At 41.0% G+C, this 21,270-nt stretch overlaps 1 protein-coding gene across 1 annotated transcript in view; it reads right to left on the bottom strand.

Moving 5' to 3' along the window:
* Window positions 1-3,979: 3,979 nt before the first annotated feature.
* The window catches only part of LOC124278483 (atrial natriuretic peptide receptor 1-like), a 40,177-nt gene continuing 22,886 nt past the window's right edge, over window positions 3,980-21,270 (bottom strand). The window contains exons 7-23 of the mRNA XM_046714187.1: window positions 21,101-21,188; window positions 20,704-20,830; window positions 16,531-16,611; window positions 15,834-15,911; window positions 15,185-15,289; window positions 14,373-14,444; window positions 13,698-13,863; window positions 12,611-12,760; window positions 12,182-12,189; window positions 11,084-11,256; window positions 9,795-9,935; window positions 9,378-9,501; window positions 8,772-8,840; window positions 7,643-7,916; window positions 6,687-6,781; window positions 6,374-6,450; window positions 3,980-5,223 (exon numbers count right to left, since the gene is read on the bottom strand). Coding sequence (XP_046570143.1) covers window positions 4,824-5,223; window positions 6,374-6,450; window positions 6,687-6,781; window positions 7,643-7,916; window positions 8,772-8,840; window positions 9,378-9,501; window positions 9,795-9,935; window positions 11,084-11,256; window positions 12,182-12,189; window positions 12,611-12,760; window positions 13,698-13,863; window positions 14,373-14,444; window positions 15,185-15,289; window positions 15,834-15,911; window positions 16,531-16,611; window positions 20,704-20,830; window positions 21,101-21,188 — 2,228 coding nt within the window. The 3' untranslated portion in view covers window positions 3,980-4,823. The remainder of the gene's footprint in view (window positions 5,224-6,373; window positions 6,451-6,686; window positions 6,782-7,642; window positions 7,917-8,771; window positions 8,841-9,377; window positions 9,502-9,794; window positions 9,936-11,083; window positions 11,257-12,181; window positions 12,190-12,610; window positions 12,761-13,697; window positions 13,864-14,372; window positions 14,445-15,184; window positions 15,290-15,833; window positions 15,912-16,530; window positions 16,612-20,703; window positions 20,831-21,100; window positions 21,189-21,270) is intronic.

Raw genomic sequence — 21,270 nt, 5'->3', positions numbered from 1 at the left:
TGTTTACTATGGACGAACGACACCTCGCTTTTGATCAGGCTGGTGATACATTTCAATATCAAGAAGACAATTGTCCTTGATCGTTTTGTTACACGTGTGAGTCGAAATCAATCACTTGTTAATAATAAGTGAGTGAGTTTAGTGTTATGCCGCACTCAGCAATATTCCAGCTATATGGCGGCGGTCTGTAGATAATCGAGTCTGGACCAGACAATCCAGTGATCAACATCATGAGCATCGATCTGCGCAATTGGGAACCGATGACATGTGTCAACCAAGTCAGCGAGCCTGACCACCCGATCCCGTTAGTCGCCTCTTACGACACGCATAGTCGCCTTTTATGGCAAGCATGGGTTGCTGAAGACCTATTCTACCCCGGATTTTACAGGTCACCACATGACATGTATACATGACACATTTTATAGACAACAACGTCTTTATATTTGCGGTCTATAAATAATCGAGTCCAGTGATCAACATCATGAGCATCCATCTACGCAGCTAGGATAGGAAGACATGTATCAACCAAGTCAGCGAGCCTGACCACCGATCCCGTTAGTCGCCTCTTAGGACAAGCATGGGGGATGTAGAGCAATTCTAACCCGGATCTTCACGGATCTCTTGATTACGGAAAGGGATTGTAAACATTTATTGAAGTCTACAGGCATAAACGAAAACTCAAACGACATAAAGTTGTCAAGTATGGAACGTCAATTTATTCACAGTATTGCAGCCAATGATACCCTATGATGATCAGATGTATAAGTGCTGGTAACACTTTAGAGCTGAAAATGAAGTTGACGTCATTTTCTGGTTCAGGCCCTTTGGATATTTGACCAAGAAAATGTGTGCGATATTATGTTTACACTGAGTAAGCTCTTGATAACAATTTCGAGAGATCATTGCATCTCCCACGTATTTCCATGACCATCAGCAGCTTCCACAAATCTCCAATCACCACACTGGTCATCATCCATATGTGCATAAACATTAGTCAGAAGCACATTTGTCAAAGCATACACAACATGTCCTGTGAAGTACACACAACATGTACCACCGAAGCTAGGCTGTCACTGAACAATCGTTCTCTAACCACCTAAGCATGGTTCTTAGACTACAGGCTTTTACATACAATTTGTAATGTCATTTAATGCCATATTTTGCAATATGAAGGACGGTTTCAAGTAATCGTGTCTAGACAAGACACTACAGCGTCTGACATCATGAGCTTTGATCGACGTAAATGGGATAGAACGATATGCTTTAACCTTGCCCTAGAGCCTGATCACCCTCTTACAACAAGCATCGATTGCTGTAGGACAGTTCTAACCCGGTCTTCAAGGTCACTATCTATGAATGGCAGTTGTCACATATTTACATGAAATGTCTGAAGACACTTGTACACAGGCACGTATAAATGGCAATGAAAGAAAGTATTCAAATAGTTACATTGCAGCCTATAATTGTAGTCCAATCTTCACGAACACTGGCAACAAAATATAACAACGAAAAGTAAACGAAAGTGGACTTTCAGATAGGATCAGTTTCTTTTCAGCTTGGTAGACATGACATGACATGACATGACATTGTTATGACATTGTTATGACATTGTTATGACGTTTCAGGTGTACTTCGTACCCCTTCATCAGCTGAGCACACTCAGTCATGAGAATATCCATCTGATGAAGGTGCAAGAAGTAGCCTTGCACCTGACCAGATGATGGTCAGTAAGTAGCACCGAAACTCCGTTACAAGGAATAAACTGCTGTTCGGACAAAGTGTCATGTATTCAGGTTGAAAACACTACACCTTCCTTAAAACACCCAGTGTTAATTCCCGTCATGTTTTACTTATGTCACACACAGCAAGTAGCATTGAGAACATAGCATAGGAAAATGCCGTTGAAAGATAGGGTGCTGTTCTTTGATATTCACAGCATACATCATGAAATATACAATATCTGGTTGTCGTATATATACACTAAGGACAATGATATAAAACATTACCCAACACGTATGTACAATTAATGAAACATGTTAAAGACTATAATACATATAATTCTATAATACTATAATACTATAATACATATAATACTATAATACTATAATACATATAATACTATAATACTATAATACATAAATGCCGGACTAGTATCTTCAAGAACACATTCAAGGTGTAAATAATTCATGATATAAATGATTTTGTATGTTTGTTGCTAAACCCGATACTCAGCAATATTACAGCTATATGGCAGCGGTATGAAAATAATCGACCAGAAAACCCGGTGATTGACATCATAAGCATGAGAGCATGAGAGATCTTCGCATTTGGGGTATGGTGACATGTGTCAACCTAGACCCGTTAGTCGCCTCCTACGACAAGCATGAGTTGCTGAAGACCAATTACAAACCGGATGTTCACGGTTATAGTATACTAGTATATGAATATATAGCATATTTCTAAAAGGCACAATATGCGTCAACAGAACATGTATATCTTATTATCACCATAGCACCGTGGTATGCACATATAAAAGTTATTGCATGCTTATTATGATCATTTACAGTTGTAAATACACTAGTTCTACTCAAACGGAATCTATACAATGAATATGGACGGATTCATCAAGGGATAGTATCAGAGCTCAATACGCTCTTCTCTAGCCCTCTGTAAATGCAATACAGTGGAACGTCTGTTATGCCGTGGATAATACACGCTGATATAGATCAGCCTGTAAACGTCAGTGGTTACGCCGTTGGATATTGAGTATTCAGCCATGCCAAATATCACTGTATGTGTTCAATTGAGAATGCTAATAAGGGTGGATTTGACGAGAAAAGAAAACTTGAATTTAAACAGGATCGAGATGGGATACGCCGTTTCAGCAATACTCCTTGTACATATACAAGAAAGCAAACCCGTTTGGCGTAATAAACTAAAGTTTTCGAATCTCATCAAATGATGAAAATACATCATGTGACTCGTTGGCATTACTTGTATATGCGAATTGATTTAATATGGATTCAATGTCAAGAAACATTCCAGAAGTAGCACAACGGCCTATAAAATGCATAAGCCTACAGCTTTGAAAAGCCATATGATGTCAATAGAGAGAAACCTGATGCATCCCAGAATACATTGGTATGAAAACATGAAATAAAACACGTTCACGTCTTCTGTCGAAAGAGTGACTTTTGCACAGAATCAAGGAGTTGTTACTGATCGATACATTATTTTTGTAGAAACATCTGGATCTTCACGGATGAGTTTGGATAGTTAACGTCTCTAGCAACACTATACCGGCTATATTACGGCGGTGATGCCTGGACATGCCTGGCTAGTGATCCAGCGAGCTTGAGGTGTGGGGATCGAGCCCACCTGTGACCGGGTGTAAACACCTTGGAGTCAACTTTGTGTGCAGACTCTCTCAGTGTTGTCACAACCCCTAGTGTACAGTACACAACCCTGTGCACCTAAAAGAACCCACGAATTCGTTGGTTTATGACCAGATGGTGGCCACATGAATACGTGCAAACACCTAGATGCGGCTACAGCAACGTGCAGTGAACTTGGACAAAATACTGTGACTATGTGTCCCAGTCCACCCAGCTGTGAATGGGTACCTCGTTAGGATGAGAAAGCCACAATAACTCGGTGCGCCTAGTGGCTGCAAGAGATGTATACTCCCAAGGGAGTTGAGATTGATAACTAGTTGCCTGGATATGTGCGCTATAGAAATATCGTATAATGATAATGATAACAGGGCAATCCAGTGGTCGATATTGCAGGGGTACGATGACACCCCTCACCACTCATTCATTCAGATATACTGGACCCACTACAACTCAGAATACCCTCGAGGATCTTTCCCTTCCGTCTACGGAACAACAATCATGATATGATTTTCTGTACCATTAAATGGACACTCGGGAGTGATTATCCTCTGACGTTTATCTTCAGATACTGGATTGTTTTCTGCTTTTGTTTTGGCTTTCGTTTTGGGTGGATATGGGGTTTGTACGGGTAATTAAGAAATCTTACAAAGTTTAAATTTGACACATCATGTACAAGACGTTTGTGTTCGCTCTCAATTGCACAATTCTCACTTGGCGTCTAAGTTTTCTGAACATACGGCAAACTGAGGTTCCACATTCATTTCAGTCACAGAGGCGGTCGTCACTATACTAATAGTGGACAGGTGGTTATATGTATATGATAAAACATTAAAATGCATAATAATACAAACATACAAACAAACAATAAAAACTTAGTAAAGCAATGAACTTGACTTTGAGATTGTTGTTTCAGTTAGTCTTTCATCGTTGTTAAAACTCAATTCAAACTGTTACCAAAACCTTGTAAGGTATTAAATATAGTTACTTATAAACTGCCGAGCAAAGGTAAGCATATCTTTGGAAAATGTATTTTACAAAACAATTAGACTTGAATTAGACCAAACAATTAGACCAAAACATGAATAGACAGGATGCAGTTGCTGAAACTCAGATTTAGGTTTAAAAACACATCTCTAATGCCTGGAGCCAATACATCTGTATAGAATAATCACTTCTTATTCATTTCATTTTAGGCCACAATATAACGTGGGTGTATACACTAGTTTGTCCGGTAGTTTACTTAGAAATGCCACAGATAGTCCAATCGGAGTTTGTGAAAACTAAACACACGAATATCTGTTGTAAAATGAATGCTGTAAAACATAATGGCTGACAGCGAGGTTTGGGCTTTCAGATGCGTTCAGCAGTTTGAAATGATGGTCAGGTTACGATATTTCAATTCTTGGAATATTCCCGCTCCCTACTGAGTCAAGAAAAGCAACCTTTATGTCCACTGGCATTGGGCTGAAACTGACTTCTATCGTCATCGGTCTCACTTATGTCGGACTTCAGTAGCTTGTCAACGTTGTCCAAAGGTGGTAACTTCATGCGGTTCAAATCGAGGTCACGATCCTGGAAGGGCTGCTTTTTGTTTTCCATTACTGGTCTGTCCGGGAGTGTCAAATGATCCGTGAATACCCCCTCCTGTGACTGGGCATCCGTCGCGATGTCACTTCCTATATCTGACGTGTCGGAGAAGTTCGACATAGAGATTGATGTCTTTCTGAGGACGGCGCTGTACATGGAGTCGAACATGCCGTGGCCGAGGGGGTTTCCTGATGGCGATGGTGCTCGAGAGTCACACTCCTCTTCGTAGGACTTCTGGAGCCTGAAATATCGATTAAGTGAATCCAGCTGAAATGTCGAACTACAAGTGGAAAATGAAACCGAGGGACATATCTGTCCCGAGTCATTGGTGGATTTTCGACAGTCGTCCCTCGTTGTGTCGAACACGTAGGGACAAGAGTCCGAAACATCAGGTGAACTTTATATTAAATTTGGATACTCTTTAAAGAATTCCAGAAAACAGGAACTCAACGCATCCTAGTTCGACACACAATGGTTCCATTTCCACATCACGGCCCATATATGTTTAATATGATTCCAGTTAAAATGTAATCCAGCTGCTTGAAACTTCCCAGGTTCTAAACCTGAGGCAGAGGTCAGTCTAGCCTGCGTTAGATCAAGAAAGCCTATGCTCCAGTTTGAATTAGCATTTACTACATAATTCACACAAATAACGTGCAAAGACACTTGGTGAACAATTTACTTGCCTTTCCATGTATTTAATTTGTGACAGGTAACACTGGTGTAGCAGGATACTTGCGGACACCTTGTACCATAACTATGCCATAGTCACTTATATACTGATATAAACAACTATTCTTAATTAGGGTGACAACCATTATTGGCATGAGCATATAAACAACTATCTTAATTATACAACATATTTCTATGAACTAATGTCCTCAAAATCTGCGTCATGCTGTACGATATCTCTGCGAAAGCGTATGTCGGCATACGTTTGTGGGGTCGGTGGTATATACTGACGAAGATAAGAAAGTATACACCTGGTGTTTTGGGACTATTCCCATTAACACCATAAATATTTTGCTATCAATGTTGTAATTGGGTACAATATCTGTGGTGTTTTGGAAACACTTGCACAATGTTTGTGACAAGGCAGAATCAAAACACTTTTAAAATATTAATGCTGTTTCAAAGAAAATATTTTACCAAAGAATCAGGTGTGTACTTTCTTTTGAACGTCAGTTTAGCTTTAGGGCGAAAGCGTTAGCTTGTCACGCCGAAAACTCGAGTTTGATTCCCTAAATTATGGGCGCAATGTAAGAAGTTTATCTCAGACGCCAACACCAAACCCTCCTCCGCGTGATGGTCTGGGGATGTTGCTTATTCACTGTTGGCGTTTCAGGTCGCCCATATCAATTCGACCTATGACCTTTGATGATTGCACTTACTTGATCATGCAGTCAGGCAAGGGCCTCTTGTAGTCTGTCTTCCCAACCAGCCAGAATGTTCTCTGGTTCCCTTTGCCCTACAGGGTAAAAACTTTAAAATAGAATCGTTTGTGTGTTGGTTCTTTGACACCGCACTCGCGAATATTGCAACTCTGTAATGGCGGCCTGTATATGAATCCAAAATCGTCATCCTACGGGAGTGATTTTAGCTTAAAATTAAAATCTAGAGTGACGCGATTATGGCGTAGTATTGATTGAATTACAAGCACCACTCTGTCCAGACATTTTGATTGTCTCGCATTGCATGTACTACCTTGATTGATGTCAACCCTCGTTCAACTGTGATGAAACCTTGCCTCAGGTCCTGGAGTGCCATGTTGTAGTGTGCACTTGTGTGTATGTGCAAAGCTACGGAAACAAACATACTGGTTAATAGAGACATATTGATGCCTTGACAGTACAAGTGTATCTGTCATGTAAACTACTTATTATAAGATGTGGCAAAATACATATTAGGTGATGAAAATACCGTTTGGATGTGATGATGATGATGATGATGATGATGGTGGTGGTGGTGGTGATAATAACGGTGATGATGATGAGAAGGAGGAGGAAGGTAATTGCGATAATAATAATTTAGTCTCTATTAAAGTGAGTAAGTGAATGAGTTGTGTTTTACGCAGCTGTTACCAATATTCAAGCAATATCACGGCGGGGAACACAAGACATGGGCTTCACACATTGTACTCATATGGGGAATCGAACCCAGGTCTTTGTGGTAACCACTATGCCAACCCGCCACCCCGATAATTAAGAGGGTGTTATCGTCATACATTGAATACTGTACATGTGGGGAATCCAACCCGGGCCTTCGGCGTGACGAGCGAACGCTTTAACCACTAGGCAACTCCACCGCACTATATTAAAGGATCGAGTATGTTGTCAGCGTCCTTTTTACGAGAAACTAAGGAACGGTGTGGAACTGGTCAACCAGATAATTTCACCATTTATTAGAGAGAGTGTAGAAGAAGGAAGCATATAGTTCGAAACAAGTTAAAATCCATAAAATCTCAAGCATATCGCTTCAAGTTGTCATCCAGACTTAATGCGTCAATAATCCAGGTAAACCGCAGTAAATTTCTGTTAAAGCATAGGTGATAATGATGAGACACATTACACTGTATTGGCAAATTTGAATCCACATTCAAAGGAATCTCAGTCTGCACAAGTCTAATTTGATGCGTCAGGATTGCAATAAATCTCACGAACCTTTTCCAGTGGATTCCATCCTTGACGCCATGTTGACAGTGTCGCCAAACAGACAGTACCTCGGCATGGTCAGCCCAACAACCCCAGCTGCGCAGGAACCCGTATGTAGGCCTGCGCGCAGCTGCAACTTCTCTTCCGGTATGTGGCGGAGCCGGAAGCTAGTGACTGCGCTGATGAGGTCTAGAGCCATGATGGCTATCTCGCCCGAATGTTTTTTACCATTTCGTTTTGGAATCCCGCTTGCACACATGTAAGCGTCGCCAATAGTTTCAACCTGACGTGAACATGAAAGATTGTATCGTTAGTTCAAGAACTGAATCTTCAGATAGGTTGGATATACTACTTGACTAAACGATTCCTGATCCCCCCCCCCCCCAATTTAAAAAATAAATAAATGGTGGCCCAAAGAGTCAATGCAGTGTTCGTTTGTTATAATTTGAAGTCCACTTCATTCTAGCCAAAAATGATTTAAACTAGTATCTATTGTTAATCTTTCCCATCATCTACAAATGACAACGTCCTACGTTGAAGGACCCGTAAAGATCCGGGGTAGAATAGGTCTTCAGCAACCCATGCTTGCCACAAAAGGCGACTATGTTTGTCGTAAGAGGCGACAAACGGGATCGGGTGGTTAGGCTCGCTGGCTTGGTTGACACATGTGTCATCGGTTCCCAATTGCGCAGATCGATGCTCATGCTGTTGATCACTGGATTGTCTGGTCCAGACTCGATTATTTACAGACCGCCGCCATATAGCTGGAATATTGCTGAGTGCGGCGTAAAACTAAACGCACTCACTCACTCCTACGTTGAGGAAAGCTGATCGTCACATATTCGCTGAATAACGGTATCCATTCACAGCATCCATTGTGTGATGGGGATAGATTGTCAATAAACAGTTTCTTCCCGATAGGTTCGAAAATGGCCCACAAGTTTAGAAAATCGTGGCTGGTTGTTTTGAAAACTTTAACTTTTAGGCAACCCCAAAATGGAAAAAATTATGCCGTTTTTGGAAGCAATGAGTAATTCTTCACCAGATCAGACTATGTCTGTTTGGAATGGGAGACAACACAACATTTGAACATCAAGTATCTGTTATTGTCTACGAATAAAGCTGGCTCATCACTCACTTTATAGACATCGTGTTTGGAAATAATTCCATCGAATGTGGTATACAGGTCATTCAGTAAATCCACGACCTGAAAGAACATAAAAAACAATAATAATAATAATAATAATAATAATAATCTATTTCCGAATTATCTGGTAGTGTATAGTGAGTTCAAATGCCTCTATTATTTTGAACCTGTATGTATTAAATTAGTAATGTTGCTGTCATCGTATACTCATGCCAATAAGGGTTGTCAACCCCCTCCCACCCCAACCCCACACACACCTCACACACCCAACCCCACACCCCATCTGCAATTAAAAAAATTGAAGGGTGTGACAACCATTATTAGCATGAGTATATTTTACTTTACCCATAACAAATACATTGACTATGAGACACGAGTGGGCCTTTAGTCGAAGGCGGAGCATCTCGCCGTACGTGCCCCTTGGACATAACACCAGCCTAGGTTCTCAGTGCGTAAATAGGCACATCTTGTTTCCTCCACGAGTTTAATGCCTCGTCACATATTGTTGGATATCCCGAATAAGAGCAACAATTGAATACTATTTCTTGAACATCGAGATAAAGTGGGTGTTTTTTACCAATCCCGCTAGAAACTAACCTCCAAAGGTTCGCTAAGACTTGCAATTTTAGTGAATCCTACAATGTCAGAGAAAAATATGGAGACTTCTTCAAATGTTTCCGGTATCACAGGTTGCCCCATCCTCAGCTGGTTGGCGACAGACCTGGAACAGAGAGAAGGGAGGGAACTCTGTCAAGACTGGATCAGTACACGCGATGTACCAGCGGTGTTCTTGTTGTTGTTGATATCTGTGAAAATATCACAATGATTTCAACAACTGACAACAGTTAGAAGTAGCTGTGCGTCTGCTTTTACCAGAGATTTCTTGTGGATGTGGAAAGGGTTTCGTCGCTTATTGCTACTGTGCATGAGAACTTACAGATGTGGAATGGAATGTGTTTGTCCGTGTACGTGTCTGTCTGTCTGTCTGTCTGTCTCGAACATTCGAGTACTCACGGAGGCAGCATCGTGTATAGCAGTCTCTCCGTCTTCTGTTTCTCCAGAGCCAGCTCTTCTGTCCGATCCGCCACCAACTGTTCCAGATTGTTGCTGTAAGCCTCCAGCATCTTCAGCATGTTGTCCAGGATGTTCGTCTTCCTACCAGAGAAGAAACATCAGTCAGTCAAATATCCAAAGAACTTTCGAAAGTCGACCACGTGCCACATGCAAATAAATGATCCCTCACAAATACCAGCAACACCATACCTTTCACCAAATGCTTGAATCATCGACGGATAGGGTTTGTTTGTTTGCTCGTTAACGCAGCAAAATCCCAGCTCTATGACGGCAGTTTGTACTTGATCGAATCCAGCCCAGAAAACCCAGTGATTGACATCATGAGCATCGATGTACGCAACCGGCATGGCATGCATCAATCAAGTCAGCGAGCCTTACTACTCGTACTCATTAATTACTCTTACGACAAACATGGGTTGCTGAAGGCTAACTGTTACGGGTGACAAATATATTCCTCAAACTCTACCCTAAGTAGTAAATGCCATCTGAACTCTCTGCTTATGTTTGTTGTCTGCACGCCAACCTATACCCTTTTCAATCTCTTAACTTCTCAGAAACTGACGAATAATGAATTAATACCTCCATGAATTTCCGATCCTTACCAAGCTCTTCCCCTTCACCCTCTACCCTTCCCGAACATGGATGAATGATTAAGAATGACCCACCTCATTCTCCCATCAATTCTTCACTTTCTGTCTTAAAAAGCAGCCACAAGAATGCGAATTGGTGAGTGAGTGAGTTTACTATTAATAATTTTACGCCGCTTTTAGCAATATGCCAGCAGTATCATGGCGGGGGACACCAGAAATAGGATTCACACTTAGTAACTATGTGGGGAATCGAACCCGGGCCTTCTGCGTGACGAGCGGACGCTTTAACCACTAGGCTACCCAACCGCCCCAGAATGCGAATTTGTTTTAGCGATGATAATGATTCTTCATCAGTTTTTAACGAGTGATGTAAGCCTTTTTCAAATGAAGCAACGCACTATAAAAGTTTAGTTCAAACTTAAGTGTTGCTGATGAGTGGTATAGATTCTGGACAAATACAGTGAAGCCTCGTTAATCCGGACGGTTGCGTTTCTCAGCAAATTCGTCCGGATTTCGAATAGTCCGGACTACTGAATCAAGACCCAAGTTCAAGCAAGGGTTGCTTCCCTTACTATTACAAAAACGACACGACTCTGGACAAAACAAATATTCATTATTCACTATACATTATTCACTAACTTTCCGCCATTGATGTCGATAAGCCTCTTCCTGACTGTATGGAAGTCCGGGCGGAGGTCAGGCACTTCTGACCAGCATGACGTCATCAACATGATGCCCTTTTCTGGGATCTCCGAGTCTTCGTGGAAATTTGGGCGGTATGGCTCAGTGACTCGGTGCCCCCTTCTTTTACTCTGGTGATGATTTCTGTGTCGGAAACAATATCTAATGTAATGTTATTTTTCGAAATGTCGAACCATCACTTACTTGAGATGTTGTTATTCATTACGATATATGTTTCCATAATAATTATGTCCTTTGCCAAACGATATTGAGCTTGAATATGTGGAAGAATTTGTTTCTAATACGTGTTTGTTTCATGTTTAAGGCCGCACTCAACAATGTTCCAGCTATATGGCGGCGGTCTCTAAATAATCGAGTCTGGACCAGACAATCCAGTGATCAGCAGCATGGGCATCGGTCTACGCAAATGGGATACGATGACATGTGTCAACCAACTCAGCGAGTCTGACCACCCTATCACGTTTGTCACCTCTTGGATTGCTGAAGACCAATTCTAACCCGGACCTTCACAGGTTGCCAATGCTGAATACATGGAGGGGTTGTATGGCCTCGTTTTGCCTCAGATGAAATCACCATGAAATCGGATGAGAGGCGTCAATGGTATCATATTTGTCCACGCCAAATGTTCTGGATTTATAAAATATATATGGATATGCTTGCACCAATCTCCAAGGGGTTTAACATGTGCGAAATAGCCAGATTACACATATGTATATTGCATGGGAAAAACCTTTGGGTATAGTCCGTTTTGCTCAAAATCGGACCGATGAATTGCAATCTAAGTCGAAAACAACTAAACATAAAATACTCAATGAAACAGTAATCATAATCATAACATCAGACCATCTCTGTGATTGTTTTGCAGAATTTATTACCTAAAAATAAAAAAGTTGTTTAACAAACTATCATTAAAATTTTGACACAGTTAAAAAATTGTTACGCGAGAGGGTGCAAAGGGAGGAACAGCCAGTTGTACGGGGAGCACGTGCACAAGTGCCGACAAAGTCATTGATTCATTAACCTGGACCTCGTTACACAAATCTCTCGTAACCCTAAGATATCGTTACCTTTCTCGTAGCATTCGTACCTCCTATACTGTAACATAGGTAGTAAGAATGCTACGAGAAAAGTGACGAGATCTTAGGCTTACGAGAGCTTTGTGAAACGGGGCCCTGTGCTGTTCCGTCTCCATCCTTTTTAGCACACCTGGCTGTTCCTCTCTTTGCAGGCCTCCCTCGTAACAAATAGTGAACTGAGTCAAGATTTTAATGATAGTTTGTTAAACAACTTTTTATTTTAAGACATAAATTCTGAAAAAATCACAGAGTTGGTCTGATGTTTTGATTATGATCAGTGTTTAATTGAGTACTATATGTTTAGTAGTTTTCGCGTTAAATTGGATTTCGTCGGTCCGATTTTGAGCCAAACAGACTATAGTCATTTAACCATCCACTAGTTCCCAACCTTTGGGTGAAGTGTCGTTGTAATAGTACGGGCCGCAGCGTTGATGAATCTCCTGGAAGATGATGGCAAAACTGTAGACATCCCCCTTCTGTGTTCCTCGTGAAGGGCGTTTGTCTAGGCGTAGTAGTTCTGGGGCCGTCCACAACAGTTCTGCAAATATGGAGGTTTAGGAACCTGAATCATCTGTCTCTTCGTGAATGCACAATGCCATTTAGAAAGTTGTAAATGTTACATATGTTATATTTAGGATTACACTTTATTAGCAAAGTACAGATTCTGGTACTTTTAATAATTTGTGTCCCATAAGGGATTCGAACCCACACTCTGAAAGTACGTGATCTAGACAACCGGTTTCCGACTTCCGTTTTTGTGGAGGCTAAGCTGCGATGGCTGAGTGGCTTAGATCGCTGATGGCAATTTCGATGCCTGACTCGGAAAGTGTGGTTTCGAATCTCGGATGGGACTCAACCCAACATAAGTACTAGAATCTGTACTTGCAATCCCAAATATACAAGGTTGTCTCGTTTGGTTTTGCGTCATTCTTCGAACTTAAGTTTCTTCTCTGATGTTTCTTCTTCATTTAGCCACGCTCGCTAAGATTAGCTTTAGGATCCGTAGCACTAAAGTACTATTAAAGTACTGTTGTGTTAATTCATTTAAGTAATACATTTGTATTTTCAATGTTTCCCTTCGACGAGGGCGTCAGCAGTTCCTACAAACCATGGACATAATGCTCCATGAATTATACAAATACACCCTTCAACCAAATCATAGGTATTATCAAAGGAGTATAGTTTGGTTGAGTCTATTTGGTATTAGTATTTTGTCAGTGACAATTGTACAGGGACGGATTAAAGAAGCAATCTTAATTTAGTTCTTGGCTCTGTTGAATATAAGCGACAGAACAGTTAACATATGCATAGGAAATCGTAAAAGGAATGTCCATTGTCATATTGCACCAATACCATGTATTTATGAAACACTGTGAAACAGTGATGATTCCAGATGTCAAAAAAGGGTGAGCACGTCTTTGCGCTCTTCACAAACACATGCAAAGGCAGGCAAGAATAATGACTAGATGTCCTACTGTTGTAAAACTCGTGTTCCCCCATGTCGTCATCGGGTTCCTTTGGTTGTGGAGTGACAGCACCAAAGTCCGTGATCTTCAACACCCACCGACTGTCAATGACACAGTTGCTAGACTTGAGGTTTCCGTGGGACTTTAGGGGACTCTTGTGGAGATATTCCATTCCCTGGGTAGAAACAGAGTATGTTATGAAATATTGAAAGAAATGGATGTGGGTCGGCGATACGCAAATGGTGGAGCAACTGTTGGTTGAACTGTCCGTAAATAATATTGACTTATGTATTAGAGGGTTAGTGGAAGAAGTAGGGTTAGCAGTGTAGTAGAAGTGGTAGTGTCAGTAGTAGCACTAGTAGTCATTATGTTAGTAGTAGTAGTATTAGCTGCAGTAGTAGTGTAGTAGTAGTAGTCATTATGTTAGTGAGGTGAGGTAGTAGTAGTAGTAGTAGTAGTAGTAGTAGTAGTAGTTATATAGTAGCAATGAAGCAGTACTGTCATTAGTACTAGTAGAAGTAGTAGTAGTCCGGGGATCGCAGCGACCTTCATCTGGACGCTGTAACCACTACACCAGATCTATTGAAATGTAGTTAGTAGTAGTAGTAGTAGTAGTAACAGCAGCACTAGCAGCAACAACGGCACCAGCATTAGTAGCAGCATTAGTAGCGGCACGGCACTTACCTTAGATAGATCTATTGCAAATGACATCTTGAACATCCAATCCAAGCTGATGTCGTCGTTCTCAAGGACGTCCTACGAAGACAAATATTCAATTGATATATACTGTGTGTCAACATTACCATCTGTATATTTGTGTGATTTATTTGAATTTTTGATAAATTCTCAGAGAATGCGTATGGGTTTACGCCGATTTCAGCAATATCCTCGCAGTATCACTGTGGTAACAGCACAGATGTCCATCAAAGATTGTCCTGTTGTTGGCAATCAGACCAGAGGGTACGTTTTTTACCTTTATGCTACCCTGTCACCCAGATATGATGTTTCAATATGAGATCCTGATTTCACGGTTAGTGCACCGTCTTCATCGGACGGTGAGTGAAGGGTAAAAATGATTTTACGCCGCGTTTAGTACTTTCAAACAATGTCACGGCGGAGGACACCAGAAATGGCCTTCAAACATTGTACTGATGTTGGGAATCAAACCCGGGTCTTCAAAGTGACGCGCGAACGCTGTCACTACTACGTTACTCCACCGCCCCTCCTTGGGCTATGTCGGATTCGATCAAATTAAAGAGGTACAGTGCGTGACCACCATTTGTCGGACGTCCAGCCTTGATGGCTGTGTGGGTTAAATGGGAAACCAAGAAGTTCTAGAATGTGTACTTAAGAACGTCACTCAATCAAGTATGTATGGTTGTCCGCCTATCTTGCGATGATCCTCTACAAACACATCCCATGGCATATTGTAGCGCTACAGCCCAATGTTATGATAACTGAAGACTGCATAAAATATGCATGCTGTTCTATCCTACCTGTAAGCTTCCTTTATTGCAGTACTTGTAAAGAAAATAGCTATTATTTGGGTCCAAGTTGGCGCCTATAAACTGGTTCAGATTGTCGTGCTGGAGTTCCTTTACCTGTAAATGAAAGCGAAAACATATTTTCTAAACTTATACGAAGCCGCTGCTTAAAGCAGCGTCCATTCCGAAGTTATCATAGGCATGCGTTCATGGATCGCCATAGTGATAATACCAGGAATTCATGACAATGCGTCAAGCTAAATTTCAAATGAGAAGTCTACAGTCACACCCGATGTGTCGACATCGGATGTGTCGAATGTACGGTTGTATCGAAGTAATTGCTTAGTCCATGCGTGTTCTTTGGTGGTTAAAAAATGGTGGTTTATTTCAGAAAAGTAATATAGGCCATAGGCCCAGGTTACACTTTGAGAATTACAGTTCTTCATTCGGTCACTTTTTTGTGGCTTTGTCGAACCTGTGATAACTCGAAGTATATGTGTAGGTCCCTTCAACTTAGACACAAGGGTGTTTGGTTGTGTATGTCCCCACAAAAAGGCAAAGTAACAGTCGTGAGAAGTTGGTTTGTCATTTGTCACATTGACGCTTACCGTAGTAAATAGAGTTAAACAGAAACTGAGAACACAATGGTTAAACAACATACCAGGTTGAAATTCTGGGTCATTTCTGAGGTCAGTTTGACCTGAGCTTGTCGTATTTTCTTCACAGCCACAACACAGCCCTGTCAATACATATTCATTATTACAATGGATAAAGAAGACACAACTCACCACAATATAGTTTTTCATCACAAGTAGGCGTTTGGTATAATGAAAGTAAATGCATAATCTGTAATGTGTTCCCCAGCAAATATACCGTTATAATTAACACTAATGTCTGTTGTTCGTGGAGTTGGATCATTTCGGTTTCTCCATACACTGTAAGACGTGAGTGATTGAGTAAGTTTAGTTTTACGCCGCTTTTAGCAATATTCAAAGCAATAAGCAGAGGTCACCAGAAATGGGCTTTACATGTTGTACCCATGTGGGCAGGTCGTCGGCGTGGCGAGTAGGAGCTACAGATGGTTCTAAACGTGTGCTCCTCATATCATGGATTAAGTGATGCTCGGATGGTGGTATCTTTAGTGTGCTTTATACTGACTGACCGAGTTTGGTTTTACGCCGCTTTTAGCAATATTCCAGCAAAATCACGGCGGGGGACTCCAGAAATGGGCTTCACATGTTGTACCCATGTGGGAAATCGAACCCAGGTCGTCGGCGTGGCGAGCGAACACTTTAACCATTACGCTACCCCACCGACCCTTAGTGATGTAGTGGACATCCAAAAGGGATAAATCGTACCTTGTAGTTTCCGATGGGCGCAAACAACATATTCCTGTCTAGGCTTGTAATGGATCCTAAACCAAGAGTGCCTCGAGTCTCCTGAAAGAATGGAAGGATGATGACTTTAGAGAAAAGTAGAAAACATCTGGATATATTTCAATCTATATATACGAGAGGCGATAAAAAAGTATGTAGAACCACCAAGAAAACGATACGAATGCAGTTATTTTTATGTTTTATTTTTCTACACATTATCTGTCAAGCTCAAGCAATTTGGTTTTGCTATGTTCCAGTCTCACGATCCCCATTTTGTTTGACCTTTTATCTTTGTACCCTCAAAAAACGCAAAATCTACATTAAATGCATCAAATACTTCAGGCAACAAAATATCCAAGAAATATTTTGTGTGTTTGGGATTGATAGATGTCCCCTAGAATCACACTTAGATATTAAAGTCCATAAAAAAGCAATTTGAGATTACAATCGCTTGTTAAAGTGACTCCCCCTTCATGTTGACTGAAAGAGCTTGTTTTGGAGTCACTACCCATCCCCCTTTCAGATGACGTAATCTAGAGGGCATAGCTTATTCTAATGTTTTCACTATGCATACATATGATGCCAAGGGTTCAAACTAAACACTGAATGGTCACACAAGTGTCAGCTCACAATATATTGTAAACAGTGCCAGCTTGAATATCTGGACACAGTTTTTTTGAAAGATTAAAATAGGAGTGTCCTTAAAAATAGCCCCCGACTAAATATAAATCAGGCAATCCAAATCTTTGCCTGTTGATCATGACGGGAAGTCATCCAATACTATACTGAACATATTTTATATGACATTTTCTGAGGGCATACCATTATCAAAGGGGTACCAAAGGACAAATCGTTTTTCATTTTCTGCAATTTTGTTAGAAATATTATACCCCAATGCTTACAAATATCTGGTGAACCACATTACCCACACATGTGAAATTTTGGATATGGCTTTGCTAACGATTCCTTCAAAATAAAATAGAAGCTTTTAAAACATTGGCCATGGCGAATATACTTAGGCTACCTACTTTGTGATCGACAATCGTATTTTGCCATGGTTTCACCTTTTGTCACGGATTATAATAAAACATGTAAACAGAGATCTACTATCGAGTAAAAACTGTCACAGAAGTGTTGTTGAAGACAAATATAATTTTGTTGTGGTCTTTGTAAATTTGTAGCATATTTACTGCTTCCTCTTAGTAAACCTATCGAAACATTCATCACCAACTGTTCTACTAGTAACAGAGGTTGTGTTATTATGAAACAATGTGTCATTGATCCATATAATAATGATAACACATCTCTGCTTTGTATGGTACCGGATTCATAAAAAGCATGTGTTTATGAATCACTATCAAATAGAAGTGACGGCAGGTTTCTCTGAAAACGTACCACTCGTTTGTAACATAGCCTGTCTCACAGTCCCGGCGCCCCATTATTTTCCTTACTATCTCGCCTTCTCTGCAATGCTAACGCTCTTACCGAAGCAAAGGTATATTTCCTCAGATTCAGGCATCTCACGGGGCGCTCTTTTTCGATTTAAATGGGATTATTTTTCACACCCAAACTTATATATATTCAGAGACTAAACGTTAGTCTAGTCTGTGTACACTGTCTCACAGTCCCGGCCCCATTATTTCCCTACTACCTTGCCCTCTCTGCAATGTTAAAGCCCTTAATGAAGCAAGTTTAGATTTCCTCAGATAAATCAAAATTATACTTATTACAGGGACTAAACGTTGGTCTAGTCTGTACCACCCTGTCTCACAGTCCCGGCGCCCCATTATTTCCCTACTACCTTGCCCTCTCTGCAATGTTAAAGCCCTTAATGAAGCAAGTTTAGATTTCCTCAGATAAATCAAAATTATACTTATTACAGGGACTAAACGTTGGTCTAGTCTGTAGCACCCTGTCTCACAGTCCCGGCGCCCCATTATTTCCTTACTACCTTTGCCCTCTCTGTAACGTTAAAGCCCTTAATGAAGCAAGTTTAGATTTCCTCAGATAAATCAAAATTATACTTATTACAGGGACTAAACGTTAGTCTAGTCTGTAGCACCCTGTCTCACAGTCCCGGCGCCCCATTATTTTCCCTACTACCTTGCCCTCTCTGCAATGTTAAAGCCCTTAATGAAGCAAGTTTAGATTTCCTCAGATAAATCAAAATTATACTTATTACAGGGACTAAACGTTGGTCTAGTCTGTACCACCCTGTCTCACAGTCCCGGCGCCCCATTATTTCCTTACTACCTTGCCCTCTCTGTAACGTTAAAGCCCTAAATGAAGCAAGTTTAGATTTCCTCAGATAAATCAAAATTATACTTATTACAGGGACTAAACGTTGGTCTAGTCTGTACCACCCTGTCTCACAGTCCCGGCGCCCCATTATTTCCTTACTACCTTGCCCTCTCTGTAACGTTAAAGCCCTAAATGAAGCAAGTTTAGATTTCCTCAGATAAATCAAAATTATACTTATTACAGGGACTAAACGTTGGTCTAGTCTGTACCACCCTGTCTCACAGTCCCGGCGCCCCATTATTTTCCCTACTACCTTGCCCTCTCTGCAATGTTAAAGCCCTAAATGAAGCAAGTTTAGATTTCCTCAGATAAATCAAAATTATACTTATTACAGGGACTAAACGTTGGTCTAATCTGTACCACCCTGTCTCACAGTCCCGGCGCCCCATTATTTCCTTACTACTTGCCCTCTCTGTAACGTTAAAGCCCTAAATGAAGCAAGTTTAGATTTCCTCAGATAAATCAAAATTATACTTATTACAGGGACTAAACGTTGGTCTAGTCTGTACCACCCTGTCTCACAGTCCCGGCGCCCCATTATTTCCTTACTACCTTGCCCTCTCTGTAACGTTAAAGCCCTAAATGAAGCAAGTTTAGATTTCCTCAGATAAATCAAAATTATACTTATTACAGGGACTAAACGTTGGTCTAGTCTGTACCACCCTGTCTCACAGTCCCGGCGCCCCATTATTTCCTTACTACCTTGCCCTCTCTGTAACGTTAAAGCCCTAAATGAAGCAAGTTTAGATTTCCTCAGATAAATCAAAATTATACTTATTACAGGGACTAAACGTTGGTCTAGTCTCTGTACCACCCTGTCTCACAGTCCCGGCGCCCCATTATTTCCTTACTACCTTGCCCTCTCTGTAACGTTAAAGCCCTAAATGAAGCAAGTTTAGATTTCCTCAGATAAATCAAAATTATACTTATTACAGGGACTAAACGTTGGTCTAGTCTGTACCACCCTGTCTCACAGTCCCGGCGCCCCATTATTTCCTTACTACCTTGCCCTCTCTGTAACGTTAAAGCCCTAAATGAAGCAAGTTTAGATTTCCTCAGATAAATCAAAATTATACTTATTACAGGGACTAAACGTTGGTCTAGTCTGTACCACCCTGTCTCACAGTCCCGGCGCCCCATTATTTCCTTACTACCTTGCCTCTCTGTAACGTTAAAGCCCTAAAATGAAGCAAGTTTAGATTTCCTCAGATAAATCAAAATTATACTTATTACAGGGACTAAACGTTGGTCTAGTCTGTACCCACCCTGTCTCACAGTCCGGCGCCCCATTATTTCCTTACTACCTTGCCCTCTCTGTAACGTTAAAGCCCTAAATGAAGCAAGTTTAGATTTCCTCAGATAAATCAAAATTATACTTATTACAGGGACTAAACGTTGGTCTAGTCTGTACCACCCTGTCTCACAGTCCCGGCGCCCCATTATTTCCTTACTACCTTGCCCTCTCTGCAATGTTAAAGCCCTAAATGAAGCAAGTTTAGATTTCCTCAGATAAATCAAAATTATACTTATTACAGGGACTAAACGTTAATCTAGTCTGTAGCACCCTGCCTCACAGTCCCGGCGCCCCGTTATTTTCCCTACTGCGCATGCCTTGCCCTCATTGTAATGTTAAAGCCCTAAATGAAGTAAATTTAGATTTCCTCAGATAAATCAAATTATACTTATTACGGGGACTAAATGTTAGTCTAGACTGTGTACACTGTGTCCATTTGAAATTAAACTGTCTTTGGTATCAATGAAAACTCCCATACAATCAAGGTGGGCAGTATGTATATGGTATATTTATCGAGGGTATGTGAAATTGTCTACAACGTAATGTTATGTTACTTTTACCATTCTCATAAGTTTGCGTCTGGGATTGGCTTCGACATTTGCAGGGTTAACTCTGGTTCTTCTCATCTTGACATCATGGGTGTTAACCTTCCATACTTTGCTTGCCTTTCGCTTCATCAAAGACTTCCTGCAAATAACGGAATGCATCTGTCATGTACTGGATGACTATTTGGTATAACGGCCTATATGCTGATGAGGAAGGAACGACCAAAGTAATGCAGGTCTGAGACATTGGTGGACGATGGGGTAGCCTAGCGATGTGCAATGTGTGAAGACCATTAAGGAGTTCCCTGCTTTGATATTGCTGGAACATTGCTAAAAGCGATAATCAGACGACGACGTAATCAAGTCTGTGACTTTTTGAATGTAAATACCCTGCATTAGAAGGGAACCTCACCTGAATAGAAACGAACCAGTCACAATTAAGGCTGCACCAAGAAGAGCACCAATGACTGCACCGGCTACAACTGCAGCATGGCCATCATCTGTAACAGGTATACATCGGTATATGTACCGCCACACATTGCTTATCTCACGTTGCTCACGATTTCTATGAGAGGTAAGCCA

Source organism: Haliotis rubra, unplaced genomic scaffold (genome assembly GCF_003918875.1).
Source record: "Haliotis rubra isolate DU_JTF1 unplaced genomic scaffold, ASM391887v1 Scf238, whole genome shotgun sequence".
Lineage (NCBI taxonomy): Eukaryota > Metazoa > Mollusca > Gastropoda > Lepetellida > Haliotidae > Haliotis > Haliotis rubra.
The sequence above is the reverse complement of the archived record's forward strand: the minus strand, read 5'-3'. Positions and strand labels throughout refer to the sequence as shown.